General features: G+C 36.8%; 1 protein-coding gene across 1 annotated transcript in view; it reads right to left on the bottom strand.

The window, feature by feature from the left end:
• The window catches only part of COL25A1 (collagen type XXV alpha 1 chain), a 292895-nt gene that overhangs the window by 51417 nt on the left and 217768 nt on the right, over positions 1-23710 (bottom strand). Inside the window, exons 11-15 of the mRNA XM_090140053.1 lie at positions 17118-17144; positions 14261-14305; positions 4136-4189; positions 2582-2608; positions 488-532 (exon numbers count right to left, since the gene is read on the bottom strand). Of these exons, the coding sequence (XP_089996179.1) occupies positions 488-532; positions 2582-2608; positions 4136-4189; positions 14261-14305; positions 17118-17144 (198 nt within the window). The remainder of the gene's footprint in view (positions 1-487; positions 533-2581; positions 2609-4135; positions 4190-14260; positions 14306-17117; positions 17145-23710) is intronic.

Here is a 23710-nt window from a genome sequence, read left to right as displayed (position 1 = left end):
GTGGTTTTTATCTTCAACTCTCAATTGCTTAGCAGGCTGTTCGGACAGTACCATACTGGTTTAGTCCCTTGCTTTGCAGAGAACAGGGAATGGGAAATATGAACAGCTAAGATATACCAGAAAGAGGTATAACTCATCAGACACAGAACCAATACCAGAAAGAGGTATAACTCATCAGACACAGAACCAAAATCTGGGCAGATTACGACCAAATTTTCTGGACAATGCATATTTTAGCTAAGAACAGTGATGATTAGAGACTAATGCTGATGCACTCTGGACTTAAGCTGCTGCTATATAAAGTCATGAACAGAACAGTGACATTTTTCCACTGTTTATAAGAATGAACTCAGTCAAACTGTTCAACATTTTTAGTGAGAAAGTTTAAAATGCATTTTTCTTTTGTCAGATTTCTATTTTCACTGGTTGATTAGACTGTGAACATATCTACGGCACATAATTTCCTCTCTACTATTAAGTAGCATACCTTTTCTCCTGTGTCACCCTTTGGTCCATTTTCTCCAGCATCACCCTGGAATGAAAATACATATTTAAAAAAATGATTTTATGTAAACATACAGAGAAGTCAGCATTCAAACATTATTGGCAAGTTAGTTTTATTAATCAAGTAGCCAATCTCTCTACAGCATGGTCAGGAAGTGTGGTTTTTATAGCTGCTATATCTCTTGCATATAAACCCACAAAAGTACATAAACTCTCAGATAACTATCTTCCTGCTACTATACTCTATAGACTTCCACAATTCATTGTGGTCTAGAAATGAAGGAATGATTTCATGATAGTTCAGCATTTTAAATTGGCGGCGCATATTTCTTCTCCAGAGATACTCACCTAAGCATATCTAATCAAATTCAGGTAAGTGATCCAATTCCAATACTTTTTATTGGATTCTCAAGTGATGTACGTTATAAACTGCTTGAGTTTGAAGTACTTCCATGCATGATTCACAAACCAGAAAACCTTTACGGATTTCACCCTTCCAGATAGCCACCAAAAAGGTTATCTCTACATAAATTTGTTGTGTTGTATGTTATTAAGAAAGGTGATATTCAGACAGCACTCCTTTATGCTTGGGCAGACATCTCTCATTTTAAAAATAACTTTTTAAAGGAATGCTTCAAAAGTTTTATCTATAAAAATACAAAATTTCTATTTTTATTAATTTAGCTGTATAGTAAGACCAAAGTAAACCAAAAAGTCTGTTCTATATGAGGACCAAATATGCCTGTGAGACTTGAGTGCAAGGAATATATAAAATACCAAAGGTACTGATTGACTCTAAATATGCCACAACCATTTTTGTAGGTCTTGGCTAGATAACCAGTAAAAATATTCAAATAATATTAATTCAGCACCTGTCATATTGCTCTGAAAAGCTCAATGTAAAATTCTTCTCAGAGGATTTGTATCAGAGATCATTTTGTATAGGATGGTCACTAACACAAGGGTAACTAGCAAAAAACTAGCTAGTCTTTAATTAAGGGCTTGATGAGTCATGGAGATGTGCAACAGTAACTGCTAGGAACATCATTCTGAGTCCATTTGACATGATAAAGTACATATAGGACATTTACAACTACATTTTTTAGGGAAATACAGTGGATGATTAGGGTGAAATATCCTGATTTTAAGTAACAGAAATCCATCACAGGTAAGTATTGTTACACTGCTTTTGTGCTTGAAAATGAACAAAGGATTACTGGAGTTCTACCAAAAATACTATTTTAACAAAAACGAGTGATTTTGTGAGAAGAGATTCCTAGTTATATATTCTACATGTGGGGTAAAAGCATTCAAGATTCCCCTGGATAATAACGTGCTTTAGAAGACATGAACTGCAGCTGGTAATACATGGATTTACACAGATCTGGAAGTGAAATTCAATTGTAGCTGAAAATTGAAGCTGCATGAGCAAGCACTTCTCAAGAGCAAATAACACCTGAATGCAAACAGCTTACTTTTTAAAAAGCGTGGCTCAATTTACTCACAGGAAATGAGTCTGTGTAAAGATTCCTGTTCAAAATAAGGCTTACAGCATTTTCTCAGGTTGCCCTTGCAGAGATGCACAAGTTTGATTTGCACTGAGTGTTTACTTGTATGAGTGCTCCTACTGGTATCTTTATATGAAAGGGCAGAATCACACCCCTGTTTTGCAGCATGGAGCTCATCTTGTCTCTGCGTGACTGTATATCATCTAGAGTTTGTGTAATTACCACTCTGTTACCAAATTCTTTTACTGCCTGCAGGTAACAAAGCATCAAAACCAAGTTACGAGAAATGTTTGGCACTATCATTTGTTCGATCACTCATCTTTTTCTGACATGAACATTAGATATGGTTAGGTGCAGAGTTCCTCAGTTGTGCAGCAATTAAGGCATGAGCACTGCTATTAGTATTATTATTAGCACTGGTATTAGTATTATTTGATGTCAGAAAAGGCTGCACAATGGCTCTCAAGTTGTGGCTACAGCTGCATTTTTATTTATTTTTAAACTAAGAATCAGTGCACTGACAGCTTTCCAAAACAGAACAACAGCAAAGGAAGTGGAATAGGACTCACCTTTTCTCCTCTCTCTCCAGGGTCACCCTGATCAAAGCAAGTGGAGCAGAGAAGTCATAAGTTATTAACAGGAGTAAAATTCCAAGTATAAGTGCTATCATCATTGTCACAATTGATGACACTGTTTCAAGTGATAAAAATCCAACAGTGGAATCTTCAATAAGCAATAATAAATAAATTTAATAGAACTCAATAGACAACGTATTTTCAGCATAATTTAAAAACATTAGTGATTTGTATGTAGAATTTTATTTTGTTTCAAAGTTTTCTTCCTGTTTTGTTCTAGATTAAACCTTCACGAATAGGTGCATGTCTTTGTGGAATGGCCTTCTGGGACAGAGTTGACTCCTGCATTTGGTTTTCCTTATTTTGGAAATAAATGAAAGACAAATTTACAGGCTGAATGTGGGGTGAAAGTCATATGACTCTATTAATGGCTTGAGAGACTCTATGGGAGAAACAGAAAGCCTTCAGCGACTCAAACAAATTCATAACTGATTCAGAGCAAAGAGCCTTTACTGCTTCTAACATTTTCTGGAAGAAAAAGATGACTTTTAGCTATTTTTTTTTTAAATTATATCTTGCTTGAAAAACTAGCTCAATGGCAAACTCACATTGGTGCACCAAGCATGACCCTGACAAGTCATCTCTGTGTTTCTGGCTCAGAAATGCACTCTGCCTCATCTTTGCCCCTTCTGATGGCTGGCAGTCGCTAAGCAACTTGAAGATTACAGTTGTGCATATGAATTAAGCATTAACTGCCACAATTTGGCTTCTTCTGTATGCGAAATAAGAAAAGGTCACGCTCCCAAATGGTGTGTTTTCATCCCTGATGGACAAGCAGCCAGTCAGTAAACGTAAAGAGCCTGCCCTGTGTGTCTGTCAGCAGCAGTGTGATGCACAGAATCAGCTGAGGAGCACATGTGCACCAAAGACACGCTCACAGCTGATGGGATTAGTATTCAACATTACCCATTCCAAGAGGCCCACTGATCACATCATCACTGAGCTTTCTTTTATACAGTTATAAGCTTTACGTTCCATTCCACTCATTCAATATCAAAACAGCAGAAAAATAATTATTTAACAACAAAATAAATCCTAAGAGAGACTCTGATACATCAAATATGGGCCCAGACATGTTCTTAGTGCTGACTGCCATTATAGCAGGATCAGCGCTCAAGACTTAACCCTGACATTCATCAAAGATTTGACCACAGTAGCTCTTGAAAAGAAGCCTGAAACACATTGTAAAGAGCATAAACAAAGCCTCTCTGAAAAGGTCTCCATATTCCCAAACACTTGCAGGCATATTACATTCACTTGGCAATGGATGCGTATGCGTCAGTGCCACTGACTGGAATTATATATGCACAGCAGAAGATAATGCTTCTTTATGGTGCAATGTGTAAAGCCTCTGACAGTGCTGATCACTAGAGAGAGCAGATCACTAAAAGCCAGTCAGAATATAAACACTGCTTGGAAAGAGCAACTGTAATCTATATGCACTCACGTACTGCGTGCTTTTGTTTTTAATCCATTTCCAATACTAACCTTAAGCCCCGCTGCTCCCTTCTCCCCCGCTACGCCAGGCAAACCAGGTTCTCCCTAAGAACACACAAAAAAGATGCAGTTAACAAAGACATGATGAAATACATATTAACATCATTTCACTATCTCATATTAAGTGGACTAAATCTAATTTAAGCTCCTGTAGAGATAAGAAATAATTCTACAGAAGGCACTGGAAATATGCGTGTGTGAAGCTAAACAGAAAACAGAACTGAGACTTATGATTCTGAAAAGCTGCTCAATTTACCTTAAAAGCAGTCTTTCCAGCAAGGCTAGTATTACTTCTCTCCTTCCTACAACTCAGAAATACTGCAAGAAAGGCTTATCTTAAATGACTTTGACATTCTGCTCCTAAGGAAGACAGACAGTGATGAAAAATGAAAAGGGTTTATTCCAGAAACAGAAGAGTTTGGAATAGATAGCTGTTTAATTTATAAATATACCTCGCTTGTCAGTTTCACACACTCCAGTACCACTAGCTAAAAATTAGATTTAAAAGACTTTAGAAACTTCAGCATAACATTAAAGATCCAAATTTGGGGTATTTTAATAGAAAGTAGACATATTGTTCCACAGCTTAAAGAGTGGCAAGTAATTTTCATAAGTCAGTCAACAAATGACAATTAATTGTAAACTTCTTTTTTTTCTCTAAACTGAAAAATAAAAAAAAAAGCCACCAAAAAAACAACAAGAAACAAATAACAAATAGAACAACAAATAATTCTTAATTATTTCCTGATATTTCCTGGTGTTTATTTCCCAGACTCACTGAAAAAAATGCATGCATTATTTGAGAGACATGATATATCAATGGCTAGACCTTACTAGTGAGCATCTAGGGTTGATGGCTGAGTAAAACCTTTTGTGTAAGTATGCCTCAATTTCACAACAAACATGCATATTCTTTTGTAACCCTTGCCTATGCAGTAACGCATTGCACTTCAAGGTGGGAAAGCATGTTAAAGCAGCATCCAAAAGAACAGAAAATGCCTTCAAATAAGTTCCTCAATAAGCTTTTTTGCTACATAAGTGTAAGAAGATGCTTAAAAGTTCAATACAATGGCTAGTACAGTAATGAAATGAGAAATGATAATTCAGAAACTCAGTGAATATTTTTATATAGGATTCAAATTCAGTAGATAGGATGAACCAACTCTTTGCTCTAACTTACAGAAGAATTGAGATACAATCCTGTTCCAATCCTCCAAAAAAGCCTTCCACTAAGAAAGATTTTTTTATTACTTTTACAGTCATATTTGAATCAGAGGTATATAAACTAGATTCTCTAAGAAGGATCCATTCTAGTTCTAAATTAAAGGAACATAAAGCACCTTAATGTCACCAACTATGGGACTATTTCAAAACACAGAACAAAACCGTTGAGGTTCGTGTAAAACTCTACTGAGTTATTCTTCACACCAAAGTGTTAGGTGCCATTAGACTCACAGGGAATTACAAAGCTATTTGAGCCAGCCTTTTTTCAAGGCTCCTTTGTATTGTAGTAGCTTGAAGGCTGATATAGCAGCACAGGCATTTGATATATGAGCAGTCAGGATTTGAAGCTGTTGGAGATTAGGCATAAGGATCCTAAAGGATTGACCCAAAAGACACTTGGAGAAAACTGCCAGTTGACAAAATGAAGCAGAAGGGACTGATGGATATGCACTTGTTTCTCCTCATCCCACACTGCAAACAAGTTTGTTTCTGTCTCCTTCAATTTAAAACAGCTGCAGTTGGCTGAGAATTCAAGGGGCTTAAATCAGTAATCAGAAGGTCAAAATCCCAAGCTTGTGCCTTCCTACCAAATTTACATATCCAAGTAATGCATATACAGCTATTGGTATGACAAAAAATGAGATTAAAAACTGGACAAAAAAGTTGCCTTGCTTTCTTAGGGAAAAAAAAAGTGAAAACCTCTGGCTGCTACGTCCTTGTAGTAAATCACTATTTCTACCAACTGTCCTGTTTCAGGCCTGTATGTGACTTTCCTATGGCCATCAAACTATATGCTTTTATCACTGGAAGTACTAGCCAGAGGCATTATCACACTAGGGATTAGCTCTGGGAAGGGGAAAAACTGAAGGCAAACCTATAAGGAAAGCATAGAGATGATCTTGCACCTCTGTGCTTTTGAAGTCATTATCCTCCTGTTTCTAAAGGCCTGAAGCACAGAGGGACAGTATAAAACCACAGTTTCCCTTTCACTGCTGTAGAACCTGATTTTATCATCTATACAAGCAGGAGCAGTACGATGAAACATAACTTTATTGCACATAACCTATCCTATACACTGCCCCAGGAAAACTCCTGTTTTCCAGGGCTAAAGCTGATTTTTAAGTATTAAGTATTCTATTAAAGCCTAAAATAAAATATAAAAACAACAACAACAAAAACAATAAAACAAAAACCACAACCAACCAATAAATAAAAAAAATTCCACCCAAATAACTAGAACAAAGCCTCCCATCAGGTAGGAAACACCAAAAATAGCCACAAGCTGAAACAGCAGCAAACATTTTGGAGGAAAGTAGATTGATAGTATTCCTGCTGTACACCAATCTTAGTATTTGCCATGAAAGTAAGTTAAAATATTTCTGTTAAGAAGTACGGTTAATTACTTTCCATTTATTTACTTTTTTGTTGTTGCTGTTTTTGTTTTCAACTAAAGCATATATTAAAACTAAAAAATGCTGTGTATGTTTGTTTCACTCCCACAGGTTACTGTTTGGGAGATTAACTGCTGCTCTTTTGGCTGAGGACAGTTATGCTGCTGTTCCAGGAGAGATGCATGGAAGGGAAAACCGGACATTCAGAAACATCACCTCATGCATCAACTGCAATTAGAGTGCTTTTAAACTTGGCAAGGTGTCAGAAGCTATAAAACTATATTCTTCATCTCGTATATTTGTACATTCACCAGGTCATGGTTAATGGCTTCCCGACTCATATTGCAGTCTCTCTTTAACAGCATTGACAGCAAAGGTGTTATGCTGCAGAAACAATTGCCTTCTGCATATCATTCAGCTTTCAAATCAAGTCAGCATATTTTTCTTCTTCCCCATTTAAGGAGTGATTTTGTCTATAGCACATTTAGGTTTGGGTTATAGCTTATCCTTCTGCAGTCAAGACATCCTCAAAACAATCACTCAGGGACAGGCATCACTGAAACAAAACATGTCCTAAAACCTTATAGTGCCTATGTAAAAGTATGACATATTACTACACTTAAAATGATACCAACAGCCACAGTGCACCCACAAATAAGAGTCGCAAGCCTCAAAGAAGTTGTGTGAAAATATCCTCAGAGGATTCTCCTGAAACTTTTTCCTTACAAAGATAGACTGTGGGAAAGATACTGTGGGCAGGTTGGACGTATGTAAATATAATCCATAAAGATTTTGCTGTACTTGTAAAAAGCAGTAAAAAACAAACAAACACCAAAACCTCCCAGCTGTACAAAAATCAAATCCCCAAATGGTAAATCTGCAAATCTTGCATTAGAAGTTATCCTAACTCAGCCCTTAACTTCTGTTTTGTACAAGGTTGTTTTCTCTTGTCTTTGAGTTATGGAACAAAAAGTCCTGTTTTCATGACTTGACTAACTATACAAATAAGCTATAACCTACTAGAAAAAGCTAGAAAAGCTACCTTTTTCCAATTTTAATGTAAAAAAATACTATAACAGTAGTGAGTAAACTTTTGTCTACTGCAGAAAAGGACACCACCACCACTAGAAGTTTTTAAGCATGTAAGTCCCCAGTTCCTCTCTTCTCTATGATCATCTGAAGTTATGTAGGTCTAGTTTGATGAGTTCAGAAATGGTCTCAGAGTGATGGAAATAAAAATTTCCAGCAAATGTGCTATTGTACTTTCCCTCACCCAAAATCATGCAGCTAAATTCAAAATGATTGTAAGTGCTCCTGTCATTTATTTGAAAAGAGGCTTAGAAAGAATTTGAAAAAAATGCTATCACATCAGCAAACTATGATATCAAGGCATGACTGAAAAAGTTATGAAGAAAGTTACCAACTATCAACTATTCAGGATCCTTCTGATCATTTCCAGGAGAACCAATTAATATCAACTATCAGAGCAAACAAAATGCCAACATGCCAAGAAGAATACATTCAAACCAGCCACTTGGTTCAGGAGTTTCAAGTAGTTCAAAGATCAACACTGGACAGCACAGCAGTGTGCCTCGATTCAAGTCCTCGTTCTCTTGTGCCTGTATTACCCATATGATTGCGTTAACATTGAGAGAGCAGCTCTGTCTTTCCTGTATTAGTTTGGGTAAAACACATCCTTCAGCACCCTGCCCAATGAACTGAATTTGATCAGTGCAGAGCGCTGCTTGGGCTCACTGACAATTTGATAAAAAAATGTCAATATGCATGCATAAAACCTACTTCAGATCAGTTTTGAAAATGTATCAGCCACTAGAGTACATACTGAAGGAGTTCAGGCTGTTGATATCATACCTCTCCTTAATAGAGTGATCTGTGCCCTTGAGGTATATACCTCTATGTCCAGAATTAAGCAGCTAAAAATAACATGGCTAGAGGCCTGGCCTTTCTTGTTTGTAACAGAAAAACAGCCTGGAGGCCGTTCTGAAATAAGTTTGGTTTCAGTGGGATTCATAACTCCATCTGCACCAGCTGGTTGATATCCATCTCGCCCTGAGAAGAAAGCCTGTCAGTACTGCTATATTTTCCAGTCACTAGAATGCAATCAGTTGTAAGGATAAGGAAATACAAGAGGCCCCCAAACTAAATTCAATCTAATTTTACTCTAAAATACATAAACAAGGGCAGAGGGGAAAAAAGTAGTTTCTCAGACATGTTACTGTGATTTCCATTTCAAATCAGGCTTGAATTATTTCCTTTCAACTTGCTTTTCACCCTCCTAAAAATTAACTTAATGTTGTTTGTTTAAGAACTGGAAAGCTCTCCTGGCCCACTCACCAGCTGAAATTAAGTGGAAAGTCTTCAACAGGACTCAGCTGGCCTGCAAACCTGTCTGGGAATCTGTGAACTGCATTCAGTGATATTTCCTTCCTCTATATTTCTTTATTTGAAATAAATGCTAGTACATACCCTTCATTTCTCCAAAGAGATGTGGTAACACTGCTTTTGAAACATGCCTGACATAGTACAGTAGGGGGAATATCAATGGGGAAATACATATGAATTAGAGTAACAATAAGCATGAGAAAAGCAGTAAGCAACATGCACACCCAGACTCTATGGCTACTAACAAGGAAGGGAGATTTCTTTGAAGTTTAACAAACTGCTATTGTCAAACTATGGAACAACTTGAACTGAAATGACCTGTACTGACCACCACTCTGTTCTTGATACATCCTTACAAAATAATAAAAATCATTCCTACAGAAGAAAAAAAGCAGTGCACAGGATTCTGTTTAGCCAGTAACAACCCAGTTGTGCCAGGGTAAATTTAGGTGGGACATCAGGAAACACTTCTTTACAGAAAGGGTTGTTAAACACTGGAATAGGCTCCCCAGGGAGGTGGTTGAGTCACCAACCCTGAATGTGTTTAAGAACTGTTTGGATGTGGTGCTCAGGGACATGATTTAGCGGAGGGTTGTTAGAGTTAGGGTAGTATGGTTAGGTCGTGGTTGGACTCTTTAAGGTCTTTTCCAATCTGAGTGGTTCTATGATTCTATAACACTCTCTCAGACCGCAAGAATTACTAAGTGGCTACTTCCCAGTTATTCTTCTCAACAAGATAAGCAGAATGTGGCTACAGTTTCCTAAATGCAGAAACAAACAGGGAATGTAAACATCCTTTCAAGACTACTGGTAATATTTCATAGGATTTGGCTTGAAAGAAAAAAAATACATGTGAAACTATGACAATAAGTTTGCTGCTCTGAAATCTATTAGTTAACAGTCCTGCACAAACAGGTGGGTTGTGTAAAATTACACTTACTCTAATATTTAGAGATTGTCCAAGAAAAGTGGTTCATATATTAAGGGATTAGAAAATCGTTCTAAGTGTACTCAGAATTTATGATCTAATTTCCAGACCAACTGGTCAGACTAGTCAATCATCTCCTATTTTCCACTATTTCAATTAAAGAAGAGGTGAAGGGAAAGGAAAAGAAAAATTGCAGGCACATATATGATGGAGATGACCTAAGTGTATTATTCAATTGCTTATGGAGGGGGAAAAGTTAATTCACTGTCAACATTCATCAGTTGAAAGATACTCAGTGCTCAGATAAGGAATGCATTCACATACAATTTTAAGCACGTGCTTAGAATTCTACATTTTAAACTAAGGAAAAATTGTAATGTGGACCTTCGTGTACCGCACACGCTGCTGCTGAGCAGAACGAGTTCACTGATTAAAAGGCTACCAAGACAGTACGACTTTTTTAAAGCTTTCTAACTACGTATCTTCTTAAAAGGAGATGCATCACACACTGAAGTTGAGTTCAACTAGTCTGCAATCAGCATTAATCTCTCTGAGTAAAGCCAGGAGTGCCAGCAGTCAGCACACAGTACTGGCCAACCTTAATGTATATAGACTCCTAAAAAGGCTGTACACAGATGTCTGACACTGAAATTACCACTCTGTAATGGTACCACAAGCTGCACTAAGAATCTGTTTTTATTGTCCAATATGGAAAAATGGACGTTTTGGTAGCAAAATATTAGCCTGGAAACCCTAGACTGCCCTAAATTTACTAATACTAAATTTGGATGAATATTGCTTCAGCTTAGATTTATTTCTACCTTTATTTTAAAGCTAACAGAACTTATTTTTTTAAGAGAAACTTCAACATTCAACTTTCATCTGCTTATACTCTACTTTCTCAACTTTCTATCTGCTTGTATAACACATTTTCTGCACATAATGTAATGCTTACAAGTCAACTTTAGCTACCAATTGTAAAACATCCAAATCTGACTACACTTTACACTTATCTGGCCAGTTTTTGCACTGATATCTAGATTTAGTTCAGTAATTCATTATTTTTTTCCTTAAAATTTAGAAGTAGTCCATCTACACTTAATAATTACATTGTTTATATATACACTTCTTATTACTTTGTGATGACTGTTTTAGATGCCATAAATAGAATAAAATAAACATAAAAACATCCAAATGTTGCAATTAGGTTGTTTGTTTGTGGTTTTTTTTTTTTGTTTTTTTTTAATGCAATTCAAAATTGATAAACAGCAGTTAAATAAGTATTTGAATTTTCACTTTAGGAAGACAATTTCAGATCTGTTTCCTTCCCCATTAAACATGACTGCAATTCAGTCTATGTGGTCTCCATAAAACAAATGTACAATCACCTAATCCATCTCAAAACAAACCCCAAATCTAAGTCTTCCAAAACTACACGTTAATACATTAATAACTAGACAAGCTTTTCATATCTGGCACATCTGAGTTATCTCACTGACATCCATTTCTCTGCACATATAGGCAAAGATTTCTGGATAGACATTGTGTGATGATACATTAATCACTTTGATAAAACATAAATCACCACTTCTATTTAATGTGTTTGCAACTATGTAGTCCACTCTTCTCTCACTTTTCTGCACATACAAAGAAAATCACGCTATAAAATGTGGTCCTGCATTCACATTTTATTCACAGTAATTACTTGAACTTTATATATTAGTACCATCTGTGCTTGCACCTACTTTCAGTCATTCATGTTAGAATTAAATGGAGTCACAAAATAACAAGGAAAAATCTCAGGACTTAACACAAATTTACTTTGTAACATAGTTTTTTTTTTTTTTTTTTTTTTTTAATGTACTGTGTGTTATATATACCTAGCTCCAAACTTATTTTTTATGTCATTGTTCACAGTAGCCATACTGTTCAGACTATAAACATTGAAAAATAATAGATTCATGGCATGATTACCATCACTATGGTGAAATTATTCATAATTACATCATTTCCTCTAGCCACTGTTAAAATGCAGGTTGTATATTACAATGATAGAAGCTTACTGTTAGGAAAGCACAATTTAAATTGAATTATTTAAAAAAACTTAGTGCCTTTTTCTCAAGGGCTCTTGGGGAGGGAGGCAAAAGGCAGCAGAATGAGGGCTGCTCCAAAAGTAATGCCTCCTATTTTATTTTGTTGGCCCACAACATCAGAGGTGGATGTTGGTAGATGGCAGGAGAGGTTGAAACTTCCTACCAATATTCCATTCCATGTTGTTGCCATGTGACAGAATGATGTCTGACATGGAAGTGTGTATGAAGCAAAAACGTGTCACTGAATTCTTCCAAGCAGAAAAAATGGCACTCATTGATGCTTATTGAGCATTTATGGAGACCAGACAGTGGATGTGAGCTCAGTGAAATGCTGAGAGGGTGGTGCATTTCAGCAGCAGCGGCAGTGATATGCAAGACAAGCCACATTCCCAATGGCCATGCACAGCTGTTACATCACTAAATGAAGAGTATCTTGATCAGCTCATCAACATGAATAAAGTGGATTCTGACCAGGGAACTCTCTAAGGAACTGAATATTGGCTTCAGCGCATTGAAAGCAATGGTAGCAATATTGGAATATCACAAAATTTGTGCAAGGTGGATCCCATAAGTGTTCACATGGGAACAGAAAGAACACTATATGCAAACTTGTCAGGACCTATTGAACCAATATGAGGCTGAAGGTGACAATTTCCTGGACCACATTATTACCAGTGAGGGGACATGGTGTCACCACTGTAAGCCAGAGCCAAAACAGCTCCATGGAGTGAGGAGATGTGAATTCCCAATGTAGTAAAAGTTGATGACACAGCCCTCAGCAAGTAAAGTGATGTGGATTGTCTTTTGGAAGAGGAAAGGAGTGGAAGCTTGAACTTCCACAGTCAGACCAATTAAGACGACAACCTTTCTCTTGCAATACAATAACAGCACACCTTATTCCAGTGTGAAGACTGTGGAGCACATTGCTCATCTTGGCTGAACTGTCCTACCACACCTATTGTACAGTCCAGATTTGGCATCTTCTGACTTCCATCTGCCAATGAATGACGGACAGCATGAGCAACATTTTCCTAGCAATGACTCTGTCATTGCCACTGTGAAATAGTGGGTCATCTCCACTGGTGCAGATTTGTTCGAGAGCAGCATGCAGGCTCTTGTTCATTGTTGGCAAAAATGCACAGCTAACAGTGTAGACTATGTTGAAAAATAGTGTTTTGTAGCTGAGAATTTGCTCTATCAAACAGTGTTTTTGTGCGCTTCATTTTGTTATATTTTCCATGGAGGCATTACTTTCTGAGCATCCTATGTATAATATGTTTTTTATACACTATCATTGATTACTCCTCAAATACAGTGAACAAGCTATAGTATCATTTTTCTTCTGGTATTCCCTGCAAGTGCTTTTCAAGTTCACTATTAATGTTAGTGCTTATGAGAACAACAGATGGATAACACTGTTTGCAGCCAGGGAGGGATATTATTTAAAAACTTCACCACACAGCTTTGCCAAAAAACCTTAGCAGGGTTTTGAAACAGCCCTGCTGCTCCTTATGGAGCACTGTCCCAGACTAGGAGTCAGCTTAGTGAAACATAACACTGACTTGACTGAGTTACCATCTCCTCGCACTCAAGACTGTTTCTTTTTTAATAATTTCTCTGCATTTTCATTCCCAAATTTGATTTTATATTATTCTCTACCTGTTTTTCCAGCCTAATCATTCTCTATTTTTGGCTTGTATTAACAACGTGTTGCCATTGTACAAGCACATAAAATTAACCACTTGCATCATGGAACTGAGTTAACAGAAGTTAAACCAAAATAAGCTGTAGAAAAAAAATGTAGTTCATAAGCATACTGAATAAAGTCATACACCATTTACACAGATGTCTATCAGTCATCACCAAATCTGAACATCAGACTTTTGGAGTAACCATGTTCACTGACTAAAACTATAAAAAATGACTTCAGAGCCAAATCAGATTTTATAGTCTTTTCCATGAGACTGATTTGAAATCAGAACCTTGGATGTTCTGTAAATTGCTCATGTGAACGAGCCTTGAGTTGCTTTAATCAGCGACACAAATAAGTGCTATGTTGACAAAGTCAAGAACTCACCATTTGTCCGTCTTTCCCAGGAACACCAGGCACTCCAACAGAACCCTGGTGGGAAAGAGACACCAGCGTTTAGCAAATTAAACAGGTTGAAAACTTTCACCTTTTAATACGGTACCTAAAAAAGATGGTGAATGCCAGCATATTCTAAGTGCAATAAATTTTTCAAAAACTAATTTAATTATTAGTTTAAAATTAGCTAACTATTCAAGTTGAGCTCTCTTTACAAGTGACTGTTTACATTAATCATAAATGTTTGTGTTGTACATTCTTATGCTCTTACAATGTACGTTTTAGTGACTGTCCCATTGTATAGCCTCTTTCAGAAAGGAGTCTCAAATTGGTGGTAACTTTGTTGTGAGTGCTTCACAAAATATGTAAGGATTAAAATGCAATTCCATTTAATGCTCTGGATAAATTCTGAGTTTGTTTTGACACAGTCTAACAATAGCGCCTGAACAAAATCATTAACGCTTCAAATGCTTTCAAGCATCTGAAATGGAGGGATGTTCCAAGACCAATAACTGGCAGGGTCAATCTATCTTAAAGCTTTTAAGGGATAATATGCAATAGTTCAGCCTGACAGTGCAAATTACCAACATCCTTTTAAACTGCTTCAGTATTACTGCAATCAGAATTTAAAAAAACAACGAAACACAGACCAAAAACAAGGAGTAGACAAAGGAGCAGCAACTCATAATGTAAGAGAAGTCTCTTTACAAACTCTCACACTACTTTTGTATGATGGACAATTTTGTTTGAAGAATCTTGTCTGACTGTTGCTGCAGACGTCCAGTGAAAATCTCAGGCACAAGGAAAGGAGCTCACACAACACCATCCTCTTTTTCTGTAACAGCGGTGTTGCACAGCAAGGAATCTGATAGTGTATTTTTATTTTCCATTAATAAATGTCTGAACAGGTTACAGAAGCGTGATAGCTATTTGAAAGGCTGGTAACATAAAAGATTGGCCAGGAGACTAGGAAGGGCAGAGGCTGTATCAATGGTGAGATGCGTAGTTGCTCAGCGCCTGTGAAAAAAATGAGTATCCTTTGAAGCCCATTGGGCCCTGAGGCCCAAGAATCAGTGCACAGCATTTTTCCCTCTGTTTACATTGGCTGGGGGCTTCACTAGAAGCAGTTTAGTCAAAGGACACTTACACCCAAAGGAAATGCAGCCAAAATGGATGCATGTTTACCAATTAATAGAGTTGAGGAAATAATAGATGGAATAATCCTGTGAAACAAACAAAAAAAAAAAAAAAAAAAGGAAAAAAACAGCTTATGAGTGCTTCAAAAAATATTCAACACTTTGAGTGCCCAGCAGGCTCAAGCTCACAGCAGAGCTCTAAGCCAGTAATAAATAATACACTGACATCTCAGCCTGTGACCATTACCCTGAATGCTTTCTCCCTATTCCCAAAGCTTTCACTTTGGCATTCCGGTGCCCCTATTTGCTGAATGCATGGTCACGAATGCCTGCCACTGCAAAAGCCTAATGCAAATTCTAGTGAACGTTTTCGCATTTTTTGTCTAATTCTTCCAGAAACTTGTAAGAAAAGGCTCAGGAGGGCATTATGACATCCGTCTGAATAAACTACCCTTCTTGTAACAGTTAATTTTCCCAGGGACAGTCCCATACAGCTGCTGACTTTTCTTATGAAACATGAGATATCAGAAAGTTTAAATAAAATTGATTCTACCATACCCTTAACCAATAAATGTTTATCATATATTGAAAAGCTCACCAGAACATGAGGTTTTTTTTCTGTTTTTTTTTTTTTTTTTTTTGATGTTGTACATATAAAGTATCCCACTCTGCTATTTCCTGGAGAGTAATGTCAACTTCAGAATCAGATGAGCTTTACAATGTCACATTCTTGCATTGCTAAACATGAAGGGTAGCCTTCATCCATCAGCTTGTAAGCCGTACAGCTCACAGCTGGCAAAATCCCATGGATTTACATGCTCGGGGATTACATTTTTACATATCAGCAGGCTATTGTTTTTTCAAGAAGTTCAATTTTAACAGATGCAAACCTTCACTTTAAATAATATTTCAAAAGAAGAAGAGGTGACAGCTTTGCCACATACATTGATACTTATTTCTTTCCCTTCTTTTTTCTTTATACAAATTAAGCCTGCTCTAATTAGATATCTCCCATAACACTTCTTATCTTTTGAAATCAGTCTCAAAATGACCTGCCTTGGTGGTGTGTGGGTGAGATGCTGGAATGGTGCCATTTACTAGCTGCTATTGCTGATATAACTAGGACTGTTTTAACGGTGCAGTTCCATAAATCCAAAGCTCACTCCATCAGACTGAGGCAGTCAGCTTTAATGAGTGCAAATAATGCTGAAAGCATTCATAGGAAGTCAGCTCTCCGGTTACCAAAGGAACAGGAAGACAACAGCAGACCACCTGAATATAGCCAACCAAGAACCATTTATCAGCAACACCTATATCCTTTGTTTCTGTTGGTCAATTTTTTAGTCATATGGCATTGATCTACTTGAGAAAGGACATGCATTCAATCAGAAATTCTCTCTCTCCATCTTTCACAATGTTTCACCTTTGGTTTCATAGCTGTGCCAGTACATGAATAAGAAAATTATAGCAACCTTTTTACCTGAAAGTTAAGCAGACAGATTAAAAACATTCTGCCCTTCATTGCTTGAACTTCCTATGATGGGGAAAATGAGAAATCTTATGTCTAACATTATACGACTGCATTTTGCAAAAACAAAATACAGCATCTAAATTAACAGATTCAAGGTGGTGTGCAGTAGCTAATTCCATTCACCTTTTCTACTTACAGTTTGGAACCAGGAGCTATAATGTTATTGTTGTTTATACTATACCTTTTGTCCTGGAGGCCCTTGAGGTCCCTGCAAAGAGAAAGAAAACGTAATTACTCTAGCTAATTTAAAACTGAATATCTAATTAAAGCTGTCCCATTGTGTAAGTGTTCAGATACTGGACTGAAATCAGTAGAAATTTTCTGCACCAACAAAAAGTAAAACATTCTACAGAAAATACGCAATGGATCTTTTCGCTTTTGGAACAGATTTAACTTCTAAGTAGAAGATTCAAACTTCCCCCTTCCTTACATTTTCTCTTCCATCCCATCTATTTCTTCAAATACTAACAAATCTGTCAGCATTAAAAAGACTGTAGTTTTTCTTCTTCTTATCTAACAATCAGTTGCGGTTCACAATAATTCCTCTGCTCGGCAGTATCTTTTCTGCAAAAACTTGGCTTATGCCACTAAGTTTTTACTCTGTTTTTAGAGAAAGAAGCATTAGCCTCTCCATACTTTCTAGATCATTAAAGGTATTGAAATTTATTACTACGGTTTAACCAACATGTGATCTGTGCCAACAGCCACAAGTTAAAAAAAAAAAATTCAGAAATTTTTAAGAATGTTCTTGGGAAGTAAAGAAGAACCATTTTAACCTTATCATCTGAGAATGCAGGAATACCTAAATCCAGGAAAGGTTAACTGCTTAATGTCTTACAAGAGTGAGTCCCCTTGATATTAGTTGGACCCATTTCTCACCTGGCATCTCTGAAGCACCCAGTTCATTTGCGGCCAAAGCAAAAAGAGGAGGCACCAGGGAAACAGAGCAGCCAAGCATGTATTTGACATCATGTCAGTCTGTTTTCATTAAAGTCAGACCGCATTCAGTATGGTCATCTACTCTTTTCCACACGTTCCTACAGGATGCACTTGTGCAATTTGTGGGTGCTGATGCAAACTCAAGAGAGATTAATTCTGACTGTGTCAAGTTGAAAAACAGAAAGCCAGAATGGGAGAATTCAACTTGTTCTGATGTTTGAAAAGAGAAGAAGAACTGATGTCAGAACAGGAATTATTCAGGATTTTATCTTGAACAATAGGATTGCTGCTTCAAAATGGCCAATTTTGTAGTTAAGATAGTGTGAATATAGGTTAAATCTTCCTTTTTGGTAGATGCAGGTTGTGTTGAAATGTTGCTCTGATGCAACATTAAACTGGTAACACAGAAAAGCTCCACTGCTTGTAACTCCTGGTACTGGATCCACTGAAACGAATGAAAGTCTTGCAGTTTTAAACATGCATTTGCATGTATAGATTGGGAATCAAAACTTACAAAAGCACAAATCAGTGCTGCTCCTTGAAACTTTTGCCCGATTTTCTTAGAAAAACAAGGGTCTTGCAAGCATCTCTCTTACTCAAAGGGACAGATTTTACAAATAGAAAACCATCTGCAAGATACAGAGTGACAGATTATCTTTCTTTTCTTTAAAAGGATGTGAAAATAATCAAGCACTCAAATCGGATGATAATTGGAGCAGTGAATAGACTGATCACCTGCTTTTTCTGACTGGAGAAAAATCCCACCAGCCCACTGCATTTCAGTAAACTGCTATTTAAATCTCTTTTTTTCAGTATGTGCCTGAATTCTAACTTTAAGATCTACCCGAGGATGAGGGCACCTGTAATAGTGAATATAGCAAATGAACAGCCTATTACCTGAGCACTGCTTGTAAGCAGTCTCCCAGAAGGGGAAGAAGAAAAATAAATGAAAAAAAATCAATAGGATGTTGCTAGGTGAGAGTGGCCTACTGGGGAAGGAACCGAACCGTGAATATAACATATTCCACTTAAACAGAATTTTTCCCTTTCTTCTAGAAAATGAAGAAAGTTTCTTCCAGCGCCTCACAGCATGGCAAGTGATGAGCCAGGAATCTTCTCCTTTGCGAAGAAAAATACAGGTTTGGCTAACATCTAAAGAACTCCAAGAAATTCATGTTCAGACTAAAGTTTTCCTCTATCACCGTTACCAAAATAAGCTCCAAATATCCAGGCCCTGGGAATCATTTATCTTTTGACTTTTATTAAACAGTTGTACTATGTTAGCTTCCATCAATAAGCCAGAACAACTGAAGACTACTTCATATTTCATATATGTTTCTTTTATGGGCATGGAATAAATGCTGACTCTTCTGTAGTTTCTAACTACATAAGAAGCTAAACAAAATTTTTTGGACAAATTCAGCTAAACCAAAATACCATTTGGAAGCCTTCATAACAAAGCTACTATCTGAAGGTAAAATTGCCACTCAGTTATTAGGAATATCCCCCAAAGTAAATTGTGAAATGTGTTGCTCTTCTGAGTACTTCTGTGCCTAGAGTCTGCAGCTGTCAACTTGTGGGATGGATTTGACTCAAGATATTGCAGATGTCTCCAGAAAAATCTTTCCCTAGAATTTTCCCTTTGCTGCTGCTACCATTCCAGTTCCTCCAGAGGACTTACTGAATAAGAAAGTACTGTCATAGAAGAAAAATCTTGCCTTCACTGCACTTATAGAATGGATGATTCGGAGAAGAGCATTAGGCACTAATCATCAGTTATTTTAAACAATGAGTAGTTTTCCATTTCTGGTACTTAAACTTTACTCAGACTGGAAGTTACTCTCATGTCTCATGGCCTCTGAGCTATTACACCACTTGATGACCAGTACAGTCCTCAACAATACAGCTACCTTCAGCAAGCTAATTGCAATTAAAAGCTTAAAATGACACATTTTACAATTTACACACAAGAGTTTTTGTTCTGTAAGTAATCAGAATGTAAAATAATTATATCAGAATTGATAACTGCTAGAGAATCCAAGTAGAAAATGGGAAATGCAATATGATCATGTGTTTTTTTTTCCTTAGCATTCAACTGATCTGAGGAGAGCACTATGTACATGAAAAATCGCGTCATTGATTTGTTTGAAGTGACTAATTAGAATCTTTGAAAATCAACCTTTTTTCATACATTCACTGAGAAACTTTGGTTGAGCTGGCTGTAAATTTTGATCACGAGAGTTGCCCAGAACAGGAAAATAACTAAAAATAATAAAAGCCATTTTAAATCTCTATTATTTCAGATATCCTGAACACTTATTAGAACCATTTTCTACCTGGTGTAACTGAGTAAACGACCCAGATATGACAAGCGATGGTATGCATTTACTGAAGTAGATTCTCATCAAGTTAATTCCTCAATTGGAGGGTAGAAAAAGAAATTGCATTGCTCCCAAGAAATTCAATAACTATTCTTATGTCTCTGGGGATGGAGCATTGTCTGATATGTACTTAAGTACTTGGAAAAATTGGGCATCCAAGGATAAAAAAAGTTCTTAAGCGTTCTATGAAACTAAGGGATTTTCACTATGAATGCCATTCTTCAGCCACTATTCTCTGAAATCAAGGGATCTACAGAGCTTCTTTCATATCAAATATTAGCGTTACAGAAATGATCAAATGAAGTTACAGCTGGATACATTCAGGTGCCTTCACTAACAACTACTTGAAATTAAAAAGAAAAAAAAAAAAGAAAAAACAACTGAAAAAGTAGACACTAATGTAAAAAGCAAATTCACCAAGTCCAGAATTCTTTCTAGACATCCGTTTATATGTTACAGTTATGTTCTCCTTTTAAAGTTACTTTGCTGCTTGTGCTTTAGCAAACTGCAAAATAAGAAATAATTCTGCCCTGCAAGTGTTAAAACTGTGGTTCAAAGACACCGTAATTCAGGGTGTGATACCTCACAAACAGCCTCCCCAGGTGTTTTAATTTTCAACTTCAAGCAGCTCAGTTGTTAAACATTTGAGGAAATGTATGAAATAGAAAGTTTGGAGCATTTTCCATTTGCAGGTCTGTGGTAGATATAATGATTTGTTCTGTGAGGTGTTAGATGTCAAGGATGGCAAGCATGAACACCAGATGAAAATGCCTAACAAAAATATAATGAGAAAATGAAAGTTTTGGTATACTGAAAAAATTATAAACCAAAATACATCACAATAGTGCAATACATTCATCTTGAAACTCTTATTCCAAAGCTTGGTAAAAAAAAAACCAAACCCTTTTAGTGTCTTTTTTTTTTTTTTTTTTTTTTAAAGCTTTCATACTGCCTTTCTAAAGTAAAAACTCCTTGTAATAGAAGGCCTTTAGAAGATCTGTAGCTACATTTTTATGGGATAAAGGAACTACCAAAACTATACCAGAATGCATATTTCCTATTTGGTACTATAGGAATCATGAAACACTTCCTTATTTCTATCAAGCTGTGGACAAACAATTTAGGAAGGGAACTTCCTAACAATGTACACGTAGAGGAAAACTACAGGTTTCGTACACAGTATTCATCCACATTTCTGAGCAGCCTCCATATTGCCCCTTGACCCTATTTGCTGTGTGGAATGGGTATATAATGTAATTCTGAAAATGTGTTCTCCCATGGTTGAGGAGTGTTTCATAAAGACTGTGATGGCCTGAGCCCTAGTATCCAAGTATATAATGCTTTAGCATTGATGAATTGCCTAAACTTAAAAAAAGACTGGCTAAGAAAACAGATCAAGTATAATGGAAATTCATATAAATTCTCACTAAGCAGTGGTCCCATATGCTACCTTAATTAAGTGCGGCAAAAGCTATTAATTAGTGTTCAGGCAGAGATCCTCGTCGTCACCTTCTTAGTCACTGACATCCCAGACAACCATCACTGAAGTACAGAGATGATAAAATCCTAAAGACAGTTTTTCCTAAGACTAGCTCTCATAACTTAAGGCCAATGAATCTGTATTGGGGAAAAAAATAAGTACGTGCCGCAGGAGGTGCAGGCAGAGATTCTCAATTTCAGCTGCTAGTTTTTGGTACACTTTCATAGCTAAACAGCTTGAGAACCACACTTTAAAATTTGCTGTGAACATGCCACCAGAATGAAATAAACAAGGCTGCTGCAGAACTCTGGCCACGGAAAACAAATTCACAATTAGTAATTTCCCAGAGGAACTGTGAAGATTCACACCAGCTGAGGATCTGTCCTTGGTTGTTGGCCTGAGAGTCTGAACTCAAGCCAGCAGCACTTTCCAGCCAGTTCTGGCTGATCCCCACCCCCCTTTTTTCTTTTTTTTAAACCTCAGATGAAAAATGCATATTAACTCATTTTAAAGATGTGGGGTTTTATAGATTTAACTGCAAAGTTATGCTCTTCCACCGACTTTCAAGTATATGACAATATCCTTTGGAAGAAAGTTCTCCTTATACTGAATAGCTAGTAAGACCACTAAATCTTTTTTTTTTAATTGAACAGATGCCCAGCAAGACTGCAAAAGCACAAGGCTGCTAGTCTGGAAAACAATACATCTTAAGTAGAGGGATTTTGCATTTGAGTTAATCATTAAAGGATAGATTTCTTTTGCAAAGAGACATCTTTACCTGAATTCTTTGCTTGTTCTAGACATTCTGTTCATGCAAAACATCTGTAAAATTACTTATGTATCTTTAAAGCCAGTTTCTGGAAAAAAAAATGTATGTATTTTATTCAGAGACAAAAAGCAGTTGATTCGTACACTGGACACAATTCAATTGACTAATTTTCCAAGGAGCTGAAATAATAGCAAATTTTGATCCTCCAAAATTCTATGACTGTACACTGGTTTAGAATAGTTCTAAATTGAAAGCACCAAGAACGTTTTGAAAACAAAAACAAAAAGCAACATCAAAAACTTAGCACATGGAAATTAGAAATAAAAATACCTATGCACACCTTCTGTCCTATTGCAATTTGTGAATCTGAAAACACTTTTCTATCAGTGTCAGCATTTGAGGTTTCCTGTCACTGACTACAGTTATAATAAAATCATCAGCACTCTGAAAACAGAAATTCTAGCTTCTACCTGCAGAAGAATCACAAATACTTTTATGATCCAGTCTGAAAATAACAAGATAAAGAAAAAAAGCTTCACACGGCACCAGGAAGACATGGCAAATGGCATGGGAAGGGAAATATGTTACAGGAGGCAAGGCACAACTTTACCAAAGAGGATGAAAAGCTGAGGAAACTCTACCAGTCTTCCCTCTGGATAGAAGACTTTTTCTAGATCCATGTAACATTTCAAAACTTCAAACCCTTAGCACCACACCTCACTGCTTCGCCTTCATCTGACTCCAATCTGTATAGAGGAGCAATACCTTCTACTCTAGCAGAAAGTAGACCCAAAGGGCTTTTAGTGTCCCAGAAACTAGGAAAAAAAATGTAACTAACTAGGCACTCTTACGCTCTTTTCTAACATTAAAGATATATACACTCAATACTTCTTAAAACTAATTTTGCTCCCTATTCAGCCCTAAAGGAAAACACATTCTTCCTATAAAAACAAAGTGACAGAAGACCTTACAAACAGCAAGACCCCACATCTCAACCGTGAGAACAATAGAACTGGACGCTATCAACATGGAAATATTTTCAGCATGGGAATAAGACACTTACATAAGCAACAATGGGTTTTCCCAACCCTCTTCTCCTATCACCCTGAAGTAAGCCACTTAGTGACTGTGCAGAAATGCTAAGTCACAGCCTGAACCAGTGATTGAGCACCTGGTGGGAAGGCAGGGCCAACCCAGGAAAGCTC

The sequence above is a fragment of the Phasianus colchicus genome, chromosome 4 (genome assembly GCF_987193195.1).
Source record: "Phasianus colchicus chromosome 4, bPhaCol1.hap1.1, whole genome shotgun sequence".
Lineage (NCBI taxonomy): Eukaryota > Metazoa > Chordata > Aves > Galliformes > Phasianidae > Phasianus > Phasianus colchicus.
The sequence above is the reverse complement of the archived record's forward strand: the minus strand, read 5'-3'. Positions and strand labels throughout refer to the sequence as shown.